This window comes from Salpingoeca rosetta (genome assembly GCF_000188695.1).
Source record: "Salpingoeca rosetta unplaced genomic scaffold supercont1.5, whole genome shotgun sequence".
Taxonomy (NCBI): domain Eukaryota; class Choanoflagellata; order Craspedida; family Salpingoecidae; genus Salpingoeca; species Salpingoeca rosetta.
Genome location: NW_004754929.1, coordinates 2,160,403 through 2,176,797, shown reverse-complemented (window position 1 = coordinate 2,176,797; position 16,395 = coordinate 2,160,403). Strand labels below are relative to the sequence as shown.

The 16,395-nt window shown below is 54.7% G+C and overlaps 4 protein-coding genes across 4 annotated transcripts in view; all 4 read left to right on the top strand.

The window, feature by feature from the left end:
- Positions 1-1,294, top strand: part of PTSG_02550 (uncharacterized protein) — a gene marked incomplete at its 5' end in the record, with an annotated part of 3,314 nt that extends 2,020 nt beyond the window's left edge. The window contains 2 exons of the mRNA XM_004996982.1: positions 362-805; positions 1,141-1,294. Of these exons, the coding sequence (XP_004997039.1) occupies positions 362-805; positions 1,141-1,278 (582 nt within the window). The 3' untranslated portion in view covers positions 1,279-1,294. The remainder of the gene's footprint in view (positions 1-361; positions 806-1,140) is intronic.
- A 310-nt stretch (positions 1,295-1,604) lies between these two features.
- Positions 1,605-8,472, top strand: PTSG_02549 (Pms2 protein; the record flags this gene model as incomplete). Its single annotated transcript, XM_004996981.1, has 17 exons — positions 1,605-1,728; positions 1,958-2,044; positions 2,258-2,360; positions 2,573-2,675; positions 2,891-2,971; positions 3,180-3,371; positions 3,661-3,936; positions 4,194-4,348; positions 4,677-4,831; positions 5,149-5,195; positions 5,511-6,103; positions 6,500-6,791; positions 7,047-7,115; positions 7,304-7,366; positions 7,528-7,699; positions 7,950-8,117; positions 8,348-8,472. The coding sequence occupies 17 exons, from the start codon at positions 1,605-1,607 to the stop codon at positions 8,470-8,472; spliced, it is 2,805 nt and encodes a 934-aa protein (XP_004997038.1).
- Positions 8,473-8,492: 20 nt separating this feature from the next.
- Positions 8,493-13,086, top strand: PTSG_02548 (uncharacterized protein). The gene is made up of 12 exons (XM_004996980.1): positions 8,493-9,041; positions 9,311-9,440; positions 9,587-9,665; positions 9,809-9,963; positions 10,255-10,482; positions 10,808-10,963; positions 11,147-11,376; positions 11,599-11,658; positions 11,794-12,000; positions 12,152-12,226; positions 12,385-12,483; positions 12,809-13,086. Exons 1-12 carry the CDS (start codon positions 8,601-8,603, stop codon positions 13,019-13,021), a joined length of 2,073 nt encoding a protein of 690 aa, XP_004997037.1. The 5' UTR covers positions 8,493-8,600; the 3' UTR covers positions 13,022-13,086.
- Positions 13,087-13,249: 163 nt separating this feature from the next.
- The window catches only part of PTSG_11890 (uncharacterized protein), a 6,987-nt gene continuing 3,841 nt past the window's right edge, over positions 13,250-16,395 (top strand). The window contains exons 1-5 of the mRNA XM_004996979.1: positions 13,250-15,054; positions 15,213-15,281; positions 15,493-15,918; positions 16,130-16,196; positions 16,340-16,395. The exon at positions 16,340-16,395 is cut by the window's right edge and continues 81 nt beyond it. Coding sequence (XP_004997036.1) covers positions 13,312-15,054; positions 15,213-15,281; positions 15,493-15,918; positions 16,130-16,196; positions 16,340-16,395 — 2,361 coding nt within the window. The 5' untranslated portion in view covers positions 13,250-13,311. The remainder of the gene's footprint in view (positions 15,055-15,212; positions 15,282-15,492; positions 15,919-16,129; positions 16,197-16,339) is intronic.

Sequence of the window (16,395 nt, the reverse complement as noted above, 5' to 3'; positions counted from 1 at the left end):
ATGATGATGATGATGATGATGATGATGATGATGATGATGATGATGATAATGATGATGATGATGATGATGATGATGATGATGATGATGATGATGATGATGATAATGATGATGATGATGATGATGATGGTCGCATGATGGTAGCAACAGCAGCAAGCAGCAGTGGCAGCAGTGGCAGCAGTGGCAGCAGCAGCAGTGGTGGTGATGGCTGAAGATTCGTCTTTGCTCTAGGTAGAGATTAGAGTGAGATGTGTGCACCGAACGACAACCTCACACACCATCAACGCAGCAGCCACACCACTCACCCATGGTTCCCTGCCTCTCTCTCTCTCTCTCTTCCCTGCCTCCCATTTTGTCACAACAGGGTGTTCGTCGAGCGACAGAGGCAGCGCGACAGGCAGACTTGCGCGTGTGTGTCCAGGACAGCTCACAGCCGCCCTCATCCCGCTGCTCCTCGCTGCCGGGTGGGCAAGGGCCGTGCCACTGCACGCAGGCAAACGAGGGCGAGACGCTCGTGATCCTCAACAAAACAGATATCAGCAGCACCCCAGACTTTGGCAGTGATGCTGACGCGTCGCCAACAACATGGACACCAACAGCGTCATCACACTGCGACCAAGGGCTGGCCGTGTTTCGGCTGTCGTGCAAGACGGAGCAAGGGTTGCCGGCCTTCCTTGAAGCGCTGGAAGATCGTGTGCGTCGGCTGTGCAGCGAAGGTGCTGGAAGCAGCGGCACAGACGTGGTCATCACGCGCGAGCGCCATCGTCAACACGTTGCAACCTGCCTGCAATACCTCAAGGAAGCAAAGGTTAAAGCATCCCGTGTGTGTTCGTGTTTGTGTGTGTTGTGCATACATGTGTGTACATATGCGTGCGTGAGTGAGTGAGTGCGCGTGTATGCATACATGTGCGTGTGTATATGTGCGTGTATGCATACATCTATTCATGTGCGTGTGTACATGTGTGTGTATATGCCTTCACTGTCCTCGTAATCATATGACATGACAGCGTTGCCACCGTTTCCCTCCTGCCCCCCCCCCCTCTTCTCTCATCCTCCTCCACCCCCCTTGTCTTCTCACAACAAAGCCTCGCTCCTCTTTCTCGTGCCTGACTTGCATGTACGCCCACGCTTTCGTGCCAACAGGAGTATGGGGAAGTGGATATTGTGTCCAGGGCGCAGATGATGCGCTTTGCACTCAACGAACTTGGCCTCATCCTCGGCTCTGTGCACCTCGAAGACATTCTGGACGAGTTGTTCGCAGAGTTCTGTATTGGCAAGTAAAGAATAAATTATGAACATCTTCCACCAATCTTCACAGCCACTGCCGCGCCAAACAAACAAACGGCGCGCTGGAGACAACGAGCACACACACCAGCCAACCAAAGCCCCCAACACACACACACACACACACACACACACACACACACACACACACACACACACACACACACACACACACACACACACACACACACACACACACACACACACACACACACACACACACACACACACACACACACACACACACACACACACACACACACACACACACACACACACACACACACACACACACACACACACACACACACACACACGCTGGGATGATCCGGCAGATACGGAGGGAGGATGTGCATCGCATCTGTTCTGGCCAGGTCGTGTTGTCGCTGTCCGTGGCACTGAAGGAGATTGTGGAAAATGGGCTGGATGCCGGCGCCAAGACCATCAGTGCGTTGGGGCATTACGATCATCGCTCTTTGAAGTTGCTGCAGCAGCTGCTGTTGCTGTGTGGCTGCCTGTGCATCTGTTGTTGTGTCGAAACTGATGCCGCCTCTCGTGCATGTCTGTTGCGTCCCTCGCACACATGATGGCTATACACACACACACACACACACACACATACACACATACACACACACACCCTCTCACGCGCGCACGCACAATGCATCGTGGACAGCCATAAAGGCCAAGGACTATGGCCTGGATTACATTGAGGTGGCTGATGATGGCAGCGGGATTGAGGACAGCAACTTTGCCAGCCTCGGTGTGTCTCACAACGCATTACTCGTTCCTTGTTTGTGTGCGTGTGTGCTTGTGTGCGTGTGTGCTTGTGTGCGTGTGCGTTTGTGTGTGTGCTTGTTTGTGTGTGCTTGTTTGTGTGTGCTTGTGTGTGCTTGTGTGTGTGTGTGTGTGTGCCTGCGCGGCCCCTGTGTACACTACACGCCCTCAACTCACTCAAATGTCGTCCATCACACAGCCAAGAAGCACCACACGTCGAAGATTGCGCAGTTTGAAGACCTGGAGACCGTCGGCACCTTTGGGTTTCGCGGCGAAGCCCTCAGCTCCTTGTGTGCAGTCAGGTGCGTGGTGTGCGTGTGCGTGCGTGAACAAGGAAGCGTTTCTGTGAGCGAGTACATGTGAGCAAGTACATGGACTGTTTGGGATCTTTGTGGTTGTTTTATGTTTTGCTTTGAGGGTCCCAGCCGTGTCATTCACAGTCACTGCGCCGATGCGATGCGATGTGGCAACTCCGCCCCAATGTGCACGATCGTTCGCTTCTCTGTTTGCACAGTGAGTTGACGGTGACGACGAGCACGAGCAGCTCCGGCGCCGGCCACGACCTCCACTACGACGCTGACGGCGAGCTCGCAGCCAAGAAACCCTGCGCTCGGGAGGTGTGTCTGGTCCTGTGCCGATGTGTTTGTTTGTTTGTTTGTTTGTTTGCTGCTTCAGTTGGTTGCTGGTGTGTTGGTGTGTTGGTTGTTTCGTTTTGTTGGGGATATGGTGTTTCTGCACGGTGCGCTTGGTTGGATGCCATGTGCTCACCTTCTATTCTTTGCTGGCCGACTCCCACCCCGCCCCCACCTCGCCAATGCGCGTTCTCGTGCAGCGGGGAACGACAGTGAAGATTGCCAACCTCTTCCACAGCCTGCCCGTGCGATTGACAGAACTCCGCAAACACAAGAAGAGGGTACGATCCCTGCTGCTGTTGTGTGTGGTGCATATGGCGCGTCTTGCTTTGCGTGATTCTTCCTTCGTTGTTGCAAGGCCCATACTTGCTGTCTTATGTCGACAGCGCCATCGCCAGCAGCACCGTCGCTTGTCCTTTTGCTCACCATCCAACCTCTGTCTGTCACTTGTCCTCTGCCACGTGTCCATGTTGACCGCATTCAAAAAAGGAGTTTGCCAAACTGGTGAGCATGTTGCAAGGGTACTGTATGGTGCGCCCTGATGTGCAGTTCAGCCTGACCCACATCCAGGGCAACAGCGCCCGCCGTCTTGTGCTCAAAACCCGCGGTGGTGACGCCTCTGTCCTCGATGTCGCGACGGCGCTCTTTGGCAGCAAAACGGTGCAGTTTGCCATTGTTCTCGTGCAGTCTTCCATTTGTGGATGCACATGCACAAGTGCGTGTGTGTGCATGTGCGTACGTACGTGCGCGTGTGTATGTGTGTGCGTGTGTGCATGTGCGTACGTGCTTGTGTGTGTGTGTGTGCATGTGTGTGCGTGTGTGTGTGTGTGTGCGTGCGAATGTGTGTGTGTGTGTGTGCATGTGTGTGCGTGTTTGTGCTGCGCCTGCGTCAAGGTGTTGGTTATTGTACTTGACTCATCCTTGCCACCCACATCCTCGACACCCGACAACGCTTCATTGTTGCCACCAGACCAAGACGCTGACGGAGATCAAGACTGTCGATGGGCCGCTGCCCGGCCTGAAGGTGTCTGGCTATGTGTCCAAGCCAATGCAGACGCTGGGCCGCTCCTCCCCAGACCGCCAGTTCTTCTTCATCAACCAGCGGCCGTGCGAATTTGCAAAGCTCTCGCGCGCGGTGAATGAGGCGTATCGTGCATACAACAAGAACCAGTACCCGTTTGTTGTTGCGCATCTGCATATGCCGCAGCAGGAGGTCGACGTCAACGTCACCCCTGACAAGCGCACGGTGCGTACGTGTGTGCGCGTGTGTGTGCGCGTGTGTGCGCGTGTGTGTGTGTGTGCAAGGGTGTGTGTGCGTGCAAGTGTGTGTGTGCAAGTGTGTGTGTGTGTGTGCAAGGGTGTGTGTGCGTGTGTGTGCAAGTGTGTGTGTGCATGTGCTCGCATGCTGTTGACACACACACACACACACATCTTCGACCATGCTCTCACTCTCACATTGTCACCACATCCACACTCAACGACGGTCACCACTGCTGCCGCCAGTTGTTCTTCCACAAGGAGCAGGCGCTGCTGGAGACGACGAAGTTGTGCATCACGGAGACAATCAAGGCGTTTGAGGGGACGATGCTGCTCAAGACGGGCGCAAACGGATCCGGGCTCACAGCCATGCACCAGAAGACACTCGACTTCCTCGGCAGGTCGGCATGGTCGCTGCGCTGTGTGTGGTGTTGTGTGTTGTGTTGTGTGGTGTGTGTTGTGTGTTGTGATGTGTGTGTGTGTTGTGAGTGAATGAATGAGTGGATGCGTGAATGAGCGAACGTGTTGGGAGTCAGTGTATGTGTTTGTGCCAGCTTGATTGCATGTGTGTGCGTGTGTGCGTGTGTGTGCGTGTGTATGTATGTGCGCTGTGTGTGCGTGTGCGTGTGACAGGTTGTGTGGGTGTGAGCGATGCTTGCTGTCATGACTGATCTATTCTTGCACTCACGACGTTCTCTTCACCCAAATCTCAACCCACACAATGTTCAGCTTGAGCAGCGCAGCGACATCGTCGGCAACACCGCTGTCATCGTCATCATTGTCATCATCGTCATCATCGTCGTCAGAGCCAACAGCAGCAGCAGCACGCGAGCTGGCGGCAAAGCGACCAAAGCTGTCGGACTTGGCACTGCATGCACTGGGCAGTGATCATCATGGACACAATCACAACGCTGGTGGAGGTCAAAACGAAGGCTTGCTCACGCAACCACAATCGTCGTCATTATCATCATCATCGTTACCAGCAGCGGCACCAGCACTATCCGCGTTTGCTGGAGAGGAGCCGCAATCTCAAGGTGCTGCAGCCGATGGTGTGCACGCGTGGCTGTGTGTGTGTGGGGGGGGGGAGTGCTTGATGTGTTGCGGAGCACGCGCATGTAAAATTGCTGGTTCTTCTTCAACATTGCCGTTGACTTGTATCCGTGGTTTCGTTTTGTTGTCTTTGCCTTGCCTCCTGCTGCAGCCAACTTCTCGTGGGAGTGCCGTGTTCCAGGGTGCCCAAAGTTCATGGTGCGTTGTTGTTGTTGCTGCTGCTGTTGTTGCTGCTGCTGCTGCTGTTGTTGCTGCTGCTGTTGTTGTTGTTTAAGTTGTTGTTTAAGTTGTTGTTTAAGTTGTTGTTGTTGTTGTTGTTGTTGTTGTTGTTGTTGTTGTTGTTGTTGTTGTTGTTGTTGTTGTTGTTGTTGTTGTTGTTGTTGTTGTTGCTGCTGCTGCTGCTTTGAATGTTCATGATTCGCCGCTCCATGCACGAATGTCATGGCCGCATTCTCACGACACACACGCACACACGCACACATGCACACACATGCACACTTGCAACGCTTGCAGAAGAACTTGTTTGGGGAGAGCAATCTGGCACAGCACTACAAGACACAACACCCGCACAGGCGCGTTCCAAACCCACGACGACTCCGGCCCGCCATCGCCACCGCCAGCAGCGACGAGATGCACAGTGGTGGCGGTCGTGGTGCTCATGATGATCCACACACGGGCCATGTTGGAGATGCCTTGATGCAGCGTGTTGCTGAGGACGGAGACGGTGAGCAATCGCAGGATTTGGCGGACTTGACGCAGCGGAACGCAAACGATGATGGGCAGATGCCACCGCTGCACGACTCCCAGCTCAGCACGTCAACGGCAGACGACATACACGATCACAGCACCCCACGCGATGACGACGGTGATGGTCATGATGAACACTACGGCCACCACGACCACGACCACCACCACGACCACTGCCACCACGGCCACGACACCAGCGATCTGAGCACGGCGCCATCGAGTGCATCATCGCAGGAAGTCGGATACGGGGACCTGCCCATGGTGCTGGCGTCATTCTCGGATTCCGGCATCGTGTACCAACCGCGCCCGCCCGAGCGGACTGTCGCCGTCTCGTGGTCCCAACGCATCGACGCATTCAGGTGAGTGAATTTTCGTGTGTGTGTGTGTGAATGCGTGTGAATTGTGTGTGTGTGTGTGAGTGAGTGAGTGAGTGAGTGTGTGTGTGTGTGTGTGTGAGTGAGTGAGTGAGTGAGTGTGTGAGTGCGTGAGTGAGTGAGTGTGTGTGTGTGTGTGTGTGTGAGTGAGTGAGTGAGTGAGTGAGTGTGTGTGTGTGTGTGTGTGTGTGTGAGCAAGTATCAGTGTGGGCGGGCGTGAATTGTGTGAAGGTGTGTGACTGTTCTGTCTGCTCGTTTTCTTATTTTGCTGTTCTATGCCTCACCACATGTCCTGCACTTGCTGTCGTCCCTCTTGTTGTGATATTTGTTATCCGTCCTCATGATCCTACGTCCCTGGCCCCTCCCCTTAAACACCGGTAGGCAAAAGCTCGCTGCTGCCCAATCCGACTCGCAGACGCACAGCCAACCATTGGAGACAGACGACAAGACGTTCACCGCCGCCATCACCACGTACGCCTGCACCATTGCGCTGGGCAATGTGATGACTCATGTTTGTTTGTTTGTTTGTTTGTTTGTTTGTTTGCGTACACGTGTATGTTCAAAGGATGGCAATTCCAGTGTAACGTGCAACGCCCTGCGCATGTTTTGCAGCGATGATGCGGAGAAGGAACTGAGCACCCAGATTTCAAAGGACGACTTCAGCGACATGCAGGTTGGGGGGGGGGGATGCGTGGCGTGACATCCACTTGTGCCTTCCGACATATGCTGCAGCAATTTGTGTGTGTCTGTGTCTATGTGAGTGTGTGTGTGTATGTGCATGCGTGCGTGTATCTGTGTGTGTCTCTGGCTCTGTCTCTGTCTCTCTCCCTTGCTCTCTCCCTCTCTCTGTTTCTTTCTTTCTTTCTCTCTCACTCTCTCGCCTGAGGCTTCTCCCCATGACGCTTGTATTGCACGTGCACGCGCGCAGGTGATTGGTCAGTTCAACCTGGGCTTCATCATCGCACGCCTTCACCACCACCTCTTCATCGTTGATCAGGTGAGGACGACGACGAGGAGGAGGCCGATAAACACATGGGTTGAGGATGTCACTGTGTGGCTCTCTCTCTCTCCTTTCTTTCTTGCCTACACATATACACGTGCACACACACATGTTTCTCGCCCACCTCTTGCTGCAACGCACACCAACTAACGAACACACACACACATGCACATGCACAACCACAGCATGCGTCTGATGAAAAATACAACTTTGAGCGACTCCAGCAAGTGACCAAGATCAAACGCCAGGTGAGAAGCACGCAATGCTGCGCTCGCTCGTCTTGCTTGTGTTTTCATGCACACACACAGACACACACATACACACACATACATACATGCACCTTGCCCTCCCTCTTTCGCTGTCCCGCTTCTACCCGCCTCCACTCACCCTTACGACTCCGCTCGTGCAGGTGCTGATCCGCCCGCGGCCACTGGACTTGCCGGCCGTGGACGAAAACCTTTTGCTGGACAACTTGCACATCTTCCAGCAGAACGGGTTTGAGTTTGCCGTTGACGAGCACGCAGCGCCCGGGAAACGCGTGCGCCTCTCGCAGATCCCGCACAGCAAAGGAACTGAGTTTGGTAAGGCAAAGTCTCACACGCCTGCGTCGTTGGGGGTGTTTGGTTTGCCTGGTTTCAGTGTACACCTTGTATCATGTCCTGCATCGTGTCTGTCCCTGTAAGATAATGCGACAGCTCCTTCCAACGTAATCCGTATGCTCCCGTGTAACCAACACACCCACACACACCCACACACCCACACACACACACACACACTCACACGCATGTGCACCCCCCCCCAAAATACGCACGCATTTTTCTCGCTGTGCAGGAATTGACGACATCCACGAGCTGCTGTTCATGCTGCGGGATCAGCCTGGGGTGTTCTGTCGACCGTCTCGCATTCGCGGCATGTTTGCGTCGCGCGCCTGTCGTTCCTCCATCATGATCGGCAAAGCGCTCACCCGCCCAGAAATGCGAGCCATCCTACAGCACATGGGTTTGTTCCTGCTGCTGCTGCTGCTGCTATGACTGTTGTGAACGTTGTTGTGAACATTGTTGTTGGTTGTGGGTTTTTGTTGTGGGCCAACAACACAAGCGCATGCCAATGTGTTCCGCTGCTGCACAACAGCACGTTTGTTACTTCAACTTCCAACCCATCCCTTTTGTTGTCAACGCTCATTCACACCATCTTTCCTCTCTCCTCCCTCCTTTCCTCCCTCCCTGCAGGCACGATGGAGCAGCCGTGGAACTGCCCTCACGGCCGCCCCACTATGCGTCACCTCTGCGACATATCCTCATCCACCTCCAACACACCCAACACACCCAACACCACATCTTCGACCTCTGCTTGAGAAATGATATACGACAAGATAAAATGTAGTAACACAGTTTGCTCCTGCCCACGTGCAAAACCAGACACGCGCACACCACCACAACAGTACGAGTGCCGCAACAGCACAAGCACCACCCCGCGCACACGATGAACGCGAGCGAGCACGCACAGCAGCTCGAGGAGCTGAAGAAGTCTGATCCAGAGTTCTACAAGTTCCTGCTGAAGGAAGACAAGTCGCTGCTTAGCTTTGGTGAGGAGGTGGCAGAGGACGAGGAGGACAAGGAACAGCAAGAGGATGGCGCAGCAGAGGGGCTCATGGATGAGGACGAGGATGAGGCCGACGCGGGCGATGTGAGCTTCGATGACGATGATGAGGCACAGGAGGACGAGGAGGAAGAGAAAGAGGTGAAGGGTAAGAAAGGGAAGAAGGGTAAGAAGGAAAAGAAGACAAAGGCCGATAAGCAGAAGGATGCCAAGAAGGACAAGGCAAAGAAGGCTGTGCCGACCTTGGAGCAAGTGCTGGACGATGAGACCAACCGCCTCGTCACCGTTCGGCTTGTCAACTACTGGAGCAAACGCCTTCGCTTGGTATGTGTTTGTGTGTTTGTGACTGAGTGCGTGGATGAGTGTGTTTGTGTGTGCGAGAAAGTGTGTTTGTGTACACTGGCTACTTGCGTATTTCGGAGGTGTGTGTGTGTTGTGTTACATGTTCACAAACTTGCGTCCTCGTCTGCGGACAACCTCTGTGAGTCCACTACCGACCATGTTTCTGCTGAATCGAGTCAATTCCACCACCACCCCCCACTCCCCGATCTCTGCGTCTCACACTTCTTCTCGCCCCCCCCCCCACTCCACAGAAACCTCTGGGCACCATTCGCAAGCTGGTCATTGCATTCCACTCTGTGTCACAGACAGATTCACCACACGCCAAGAAGAAGGACGGTGATCTCGAGCAGTTGCCAAAGTTCACCGTTGCCACGCCTGCAGGTACCCAACCTACCACGCGCACGCACCATGCTGTTTCGATTTATTTGCTCCTGGTTTATGTCGCCATCGCAGCTGCTTCCACCTCACACATTTTGCCACGGCACTGATGTGCCACCTGTCTTTGCACCTGTTTCCATCACCGCCAGCGTACAATGCGTTGATGCACCTGACGCTCTCGCAAGTGCCGGCCTTCCTCCATTCCAAGATCAACGTCAAGGACAACAAGTGCGTCTGGGTTGGAATGCCACTTGCAGTATTTGATCAATCGGTTGCACCCATCACCGGCTTGTATCCTTTCTTGCCATTGCAATACGGCCCTTTTCAGGCTGATTCTCTGCAATTTCTCCCTGCTACCTGCGCACACATAGGACGGACATCACAACGCAGCCGTCGTGGAAGAAGGTGAAGACGGTGATCAAGGCGTTTACCACCGCAACCCTGACGCTGATCAAGCAGGCGACCAACCAGGACATGCTCGTCATCCTCGTGAAGACCCTCTCCCAGCTCGCACCTTTTGTCAACGGTACGCACGCACGCACAAAAGGATGCGCATGCGCATCACCACACACACACACACACACGTGTTGACTGCGTTGATGGTTGCGCGAGAACGCGCTGTCGAGATGCTTGCGCAGCCCTTCAGCGAATACCAAGCAGCTCACTGCATGGGCCATTTGCACCCTCGACAAATGCGTACTGTGCTACGTACCGTCAGCTCACAATCTGCACCTGCTCCGCTCTCTTGCTGTGGTCATGTTCCTTCCACCTCCACCTCCTCCACCTCCACCTCCCGCTGCTGCATCGACTCTGGCAGGGCTCCCCAAGCTTCGGCGGTCTGTGGTGAAGGACGTGGTTGCGGTGTTCACGCGAGAGCAGGCGCCCGTCACCGTGGCGGCGGTGCTGCTGCTGCGGCAGTTTCTGTACTACGCCACCCCGATTGTGGCCATCAACATTCTCAAGAGCACGTACATGGCATATGTCCGCTGCACCAAGTTTGTCAACTTGAACAACCACGAGCACGTGCGCCTCATGCGCACAGCAGGTGCGTGTGTGTGTGTGCATGCGTGTGTGTGCGTGCGTGTGCGCGTTGTGTGTTAAGTGGCATGTCTTGTGCGTCGTGTGTTATGTGTTTGTGTTTGTGGATGTACTTCTTTAGCTTTGCGTGTGTGTGGTGTGTGTATAATGCATATATATGCAAAACAAAGTGCGTACCGCAATGCTCGCTCACGCCATCCGCGCTGCTCGTCTTCCTGCACGTGGTTTCTTCACCCACCTTACACTACATTGTACTTGTATTTCATGTGCTCACGCGACCCCTTCCCTCTCCCTCCCTCCCCCACCTTCGACCGCCACCGCCACCACTGCAGTGAAAGAGCTGTTTCTGCAGGACCCGCCAAGCGCGTATCAGCTCGCGTTTGTGTACATCCGTCAGCTCTCCGTGCACGTGCGCGATGCCCTCGCCCTCAAGCGCGCCACAGCCATGCAAACCGTCCACTCCTGGCAGTTTGTCGCCTGCATCCAACGTCAGTCTTGTATGCGCGTGTATGTGTCGTGGATGCGTGTGTGTATGCGTCATGTTTGCGTGTGTGTGTTGTTGCACAAGCACTACGCTCTCGCCAACGCCAGGTTCAGATGCTTGTTTATGTCTTGCCATCACTCACAACGGTGTTTTTCATGCCTTTTTTCCACCGCGTTTATCCTTGCAGTGTGGGCGGAGGTGCTTGCTGATGGGAAGAAGAACGACAAGGACCACCTGTTTGAGTCGCTCTCGTATCCGCTGATCCAGGTTGCAATCGGCTCCCTCTCCCTCTCCGTCAATGCCAGGCACTTTCCCATGCACTTTCACGTGCTGCGTGCGCTCATCTCCCTGGGCGCCAAGACGCGCACCACCATCCCGCTCGCGCCCCACATCCTCGCTCCACTCAACAGCGCAGAGGTGTGTGTGTGTGTGTGTTGTGTGTGTGTGTGTGTGTGTGTGTGTGTGTGCGTGTGTGTGTGTGGTTGCTGTTGTGTTGATGTGTGCGCTTTTGTGTGTGTGTGTGTGTGTGTGAATGTTTGCTATTCGCTGGTGCATGTTTGCGTTCGTGTTGTGGTGTGCAGAGCAACAACATCTGTGCGGCTGTCGTGTCTAACAGTGGCCTGTGTTGCGCAACTTCAGATGATGCGGAGGCCGATTCGCCGGATGATGAAGCCGCTCAACATGGCCCTCCTCCTCGCGGTACATACACACATATGCACAAGCGCGCACGTGCACATGCACTTAAGATGTTCACATATGCATGCACACAGTTCTCTCCTCTCTCATTGTCCATACATCTGCTTCCTCCACACCATGCCACCACCCATGCTGCAGTTCCCCAAGGCGCACATTGGCACGAAGCCGTTCCAGGATGCGGTGCTGCAAGAGGTGACGGGCCTCATGCTGCAGTACCTCCACCCCTTCTCCGCCCACATTGGTTTCCCCGAGCTCGCCATTTCCATTCAGGCGTTTTGCCGCACATTCACCCGCAAGTGCAAGGTCCCGGAGACGCGCCGCGCCGTCAAGACCCTTTCAGACCAGGTGTGCGTGTGTGTATGTGTGTGTTTGCATGTGTATGTGTATATGTCTGTGTGTCTCTGTGTGCATGTGGGTGGGTGTGCACACGAGCGTATGCCTGATGTCTTGTACGTCAACGCATTTCTCATTGCAAGCCGTCTGGGTTTTGCTGCAGATTGAGAACAACTCTGCGTTTATTCTGCAGCACCGCGGCAGCGCCGACCACAGTCCCCTCGACACAGAGAAGAATGTCAGCAATCTCACCGCTTGCAGCTGTGAATCGTGTGTTCTGTGGGTGGTGCATGTGTTGTGTTTGATGGCATCCAGGCTTGTGTACCACTTGTTCACATGCTTCCGTGCCTCTCTCTTTCTCTTTCACACACACGCGTGCGCGCACTGGTGTTTCAGGATGCGTTTGAGGCGGCCATGCAGCAGCAGGAGCCGCCGCTGCAGAAGTACGTCGAGCTCTGGAAGGCGCACGAGCTCAAGAAGCAGAAGCTCCTCAAGGTGCGTGCTCTTCTTGCTGGGCGGGCGAGTCTTTGGTTGTGTTTGCTTGTGTGTGTGTGTGCTTGTGTGTGTATGTTTGTGCGTGTATGTGTGTTTGTGCGTGTGTGTGTTTGCGTACGTGTGTTTGTGTGTTTGAGTGTTTGTTTGTTTGTGCGTGTTTGTGTTTGTTTGTGTCAGCTGTCAGCTGACAGACAATTCACACATGCTTTTGCTCGAACTTCCCCATGTCATCCACGTCCACCCTAACCGCCGCCCCCCTTCCGTTGATCCTTTCTGTCTCCCCCCCCCCGCCCTCTCCACTCAATCATTGCTGTCTCCCCACCAGTCCCACGGCACGGTGCCCGAGGATGACATTGAAGACGAAAAGGCTGCGCGCAGACGGAAGGGCAAGGGCGGCGAGGACGAGGGCGAGCCAGCGACCAAGCGCAGCAAGGCCGAGGAGGAGCTGGCAGGGGACGAAGACCTCGAGGATGACGGGGAGGAGGCCGATGATGGTGAAGATGAGGAGAACAACAACCTCGACTGGATGTTCGAGTAATCTGTGCATGTGTGTGTTGTGTTCATGTGTGTGTGTGTGCATGTGTGTTGTGTTCATGTGTGTGTGTGTGTTGTGTTCATGTGCGTGTGCATGCCATGTGTGTGTGTGCATGTTCATGTATGTGCCTGCATGTGCATGCCATGTTCATGTGCACGCTTCGCTTCCCTTTTGCCCTGTGAGCGTAATGTCCCATTGAATCATAGAAGTTTTGCATTTAAATTTTGGCGCGCCCGCGCAAAAAACGAAACCAACAAACGACAACAGCCAACACAAGCAACAACAGCAACCAGATGACAGAGAAGTGCACGGCTGATGGTGTGCGAGACGGACGAGGACGAGAAAGGTTAATAAGTGATGCACCAACGATGCTGTCCCCAGCACCACCGTCATCATCAACATCACCAGCAACAGCAGGGACAGCGGCACCTCCGCTGCCTCCTGTACCTCCACCCCCATCCAAGTTGAAGAAGCTCAAGAAGAAGAAGAAGAAGACGAAGAAGAACAAAACCGAGAAGGAGAAAGACCACGAGCATGACAAGACGCTCAAGGAAAACGTAGCAAGGCGGAAGGAACAACACCCGCACCACAAAGAAGAGCAGCACCTACAACAGCAGAACCTACACAACGCTGAGGTGGCGACGACCACCAAGCTTACGAGTTGTGGAAATGAAAGCCTCAACCACACAGCAACACCTGCACCGACGATACGAACCCCACCACCACCACCACCAACAACAACAACAACAACAACAACAACAACAACAACAACAACAACAACGTGTGATGTCACTCACGCTGACCCTGCTTCCAGCACATTAGAATCATCATCCACCATCTCATCGTCTTCCTCCTCATCCACGACAGCATCGCAGCCGACACTATCACAAACCGTCTCCCCGAGCAAAGACACCAATGACACGGCCGTGTTGATTGCGAGCGCTGCGTCAACCCCTCGTGGCACAACCAACGAAGTCATCACACTTCCGGACACGCCAGACGCTGATAACCCCACCAAGCGCACAAAGCCTCTGCCCGAGCAGTCGAGCGAGCCAGTAGCACCCGTAACCGCAAGTGCGAGCACCAAACCAACGTCTGCAGATGCGCGGCCACCTAACCCAGCACCGACAGCACAGCGGCAGCGGCGTCTCATGGACATGTTCAGTGCTCCAGACCAGGCAGCTGTGGCCGACATCAGCGCCGAGAATTCCCAGACCACCACATCCAGTGCTACCACGAGCTCCGACAACACCAAAGCTGTGGTGCCAGAGCAGTCGTCGACCAGCCCTGGCGCTAACACGGATCTATCCCTCACGCCCCGTCGCAGAAGCGCTCGCTTGCGGCAAAACCAACAGCCACGGCAGCAAATACAACGACAGGAACGGCAACAGCAGCAGCAGCAACAGCAAGAGCGACAGCAGCGACAGCATCACATTGTGGTGGATGACTCGTCATCAAACGACAGTGTCAGCATCACGGGCGAGACGTCGTCACAGCAGCCACAGAATGTGTTCCCGTTGTTCCTAAAGCAGAGCAGCAACACAGCGAGCGGGGGCGGCGGTGGCGGAAGACCGAAGAAGAAAAGGGCAAAGCGGGGAAAAGCAGCAGCCAGGGATGCTGGCGGTTCTGTTCATGACGGTGTTGAAGATGATGATGATGTTCATGACGGTGTTGAAGATGATGTCGATGACGATGGCTCTGGACAAGGCAAGAAGCATCAGAAGAACAAGAACAGGAAGGCAAACAAGGCAACGGCAACCAAGAAGAGGACAAAAGCAACAGCAAAAAAGGCAACAGGGAAAACCTCACGTGCACGCGGGAAACAGCATGCAAGCGATCGGCGTGGCTCTAACCAATCCGACAGCAGTGAGGGCGGAAGTGGCGGCCCTGCTGCCGGTGCCAGTGGTGGTGATGGCGACGACGACGGTGATGTGGTTATGCAGACGTCCGCACCAGCGCGCATCGCCCCCATCTTCCTGTCCGTGGCAGAGCGGAAGCGGATGGAGAAGGAAGAGAGGCAGCAGCTGGCTGAAGCAGTAAGTCAAGGCAGCCATCTACTCACATCTGACCACAACGCTTTGGTTGCAGGTTGTTGACATGTCACTGCTCACCACCTGTATCACTCAGTCTTCTCACGCAACGCATGCTTCATCACACCGCACTCGTTTGCTGTTGTATTCACTCATCCTTCTAGCGACTGAGGAAGCAGATGGCCGAAGACAGAGCAGTCATGCAGACCTTCTTCAAGGATAAGCAATCACTGGTGTGTTGGTGTGCGTGTGTTGTTGGCGGTTGTGCTGTGTGCAATTGTGCGCTTGTGTGCCTGAATGCGTGGAGGTGTGCATGTGCGTACATGCGTGCTTGTGGCGGAAGCTGTGTCTTCGTTTCCAGCATTGTGGCAGCTTTGGCCGTGGGCATACACACGGGCAGCACACTCACCGTCACCGCACACACCAACACGCGGCCGCCACCAGAAAATGCCCACTTTCCACCGGGAAAAGCTCGTGCGTGAGATGAGCACGACCGCTCTCCGTGCCGGACCAGCGCCGTGGCCAACCCCATCAAACGTCATCGTGCCTGCACCAGAACCAAAGCCGTGGCAAACAACACCATCGCCATCAATGTTGGCGTCCCGGTGGCAGCGGAATGGCGGGAAAGCGCCATGTTTGCACATCGCTCGACAGACGCGTTTGGTGCTGGCCCGTGACCGTAATCAAAGCACACATGCAACCATTACTATTGATGATGATGATGACGACGACGGCTGTGGACAGGAGAGTGCTATTGTTGTTGATGACGACTTCACAGACAGCGTGACTGATGCAACGGCGATAAATTGGCGCCATCTAATTCCGTCACCACACTACAATCGCATTGCAGCCAATGCTCGCTCGCAACCGGTCAGTGCGTGTGGGCGCGTGTGTGTGTGTGTGTGTGTGTGTGTGTGTGAGCGTGTGTGAGCGTGTGTGTGTGGATGCTCGTGTGTTGTAGTGTGTGTTTTCATGCGTATACACGTGTGTACGTGATGAGGTATGCGTACGAGGCAGACCATCGCTGTCTCAACTCACACGTCACACCTGCTATGCCCATGATGCACGTGCATGACAACAGACACTCGACTGGGCCACGGCACTCGCCCCAACACACCCAGACGCCATCGTCGGCAACAAACCCCAAGGTGCACCCCAACTTGTGTATTCGTGTGGTGTTGCATTTCCTGCATGCTTCAGTTCCAGTTCTTTTTTTTTCCGCATAGCAGCTTTATTCAGTGATCACTGCTCAGTGTGATCCTCACTCTCACCCCACACGCTATCGCCTCAGTTGGTACGCTGTTCACGTGGCTGGACGAGTGGAAGACGCGTTTGACGCGTGCACGC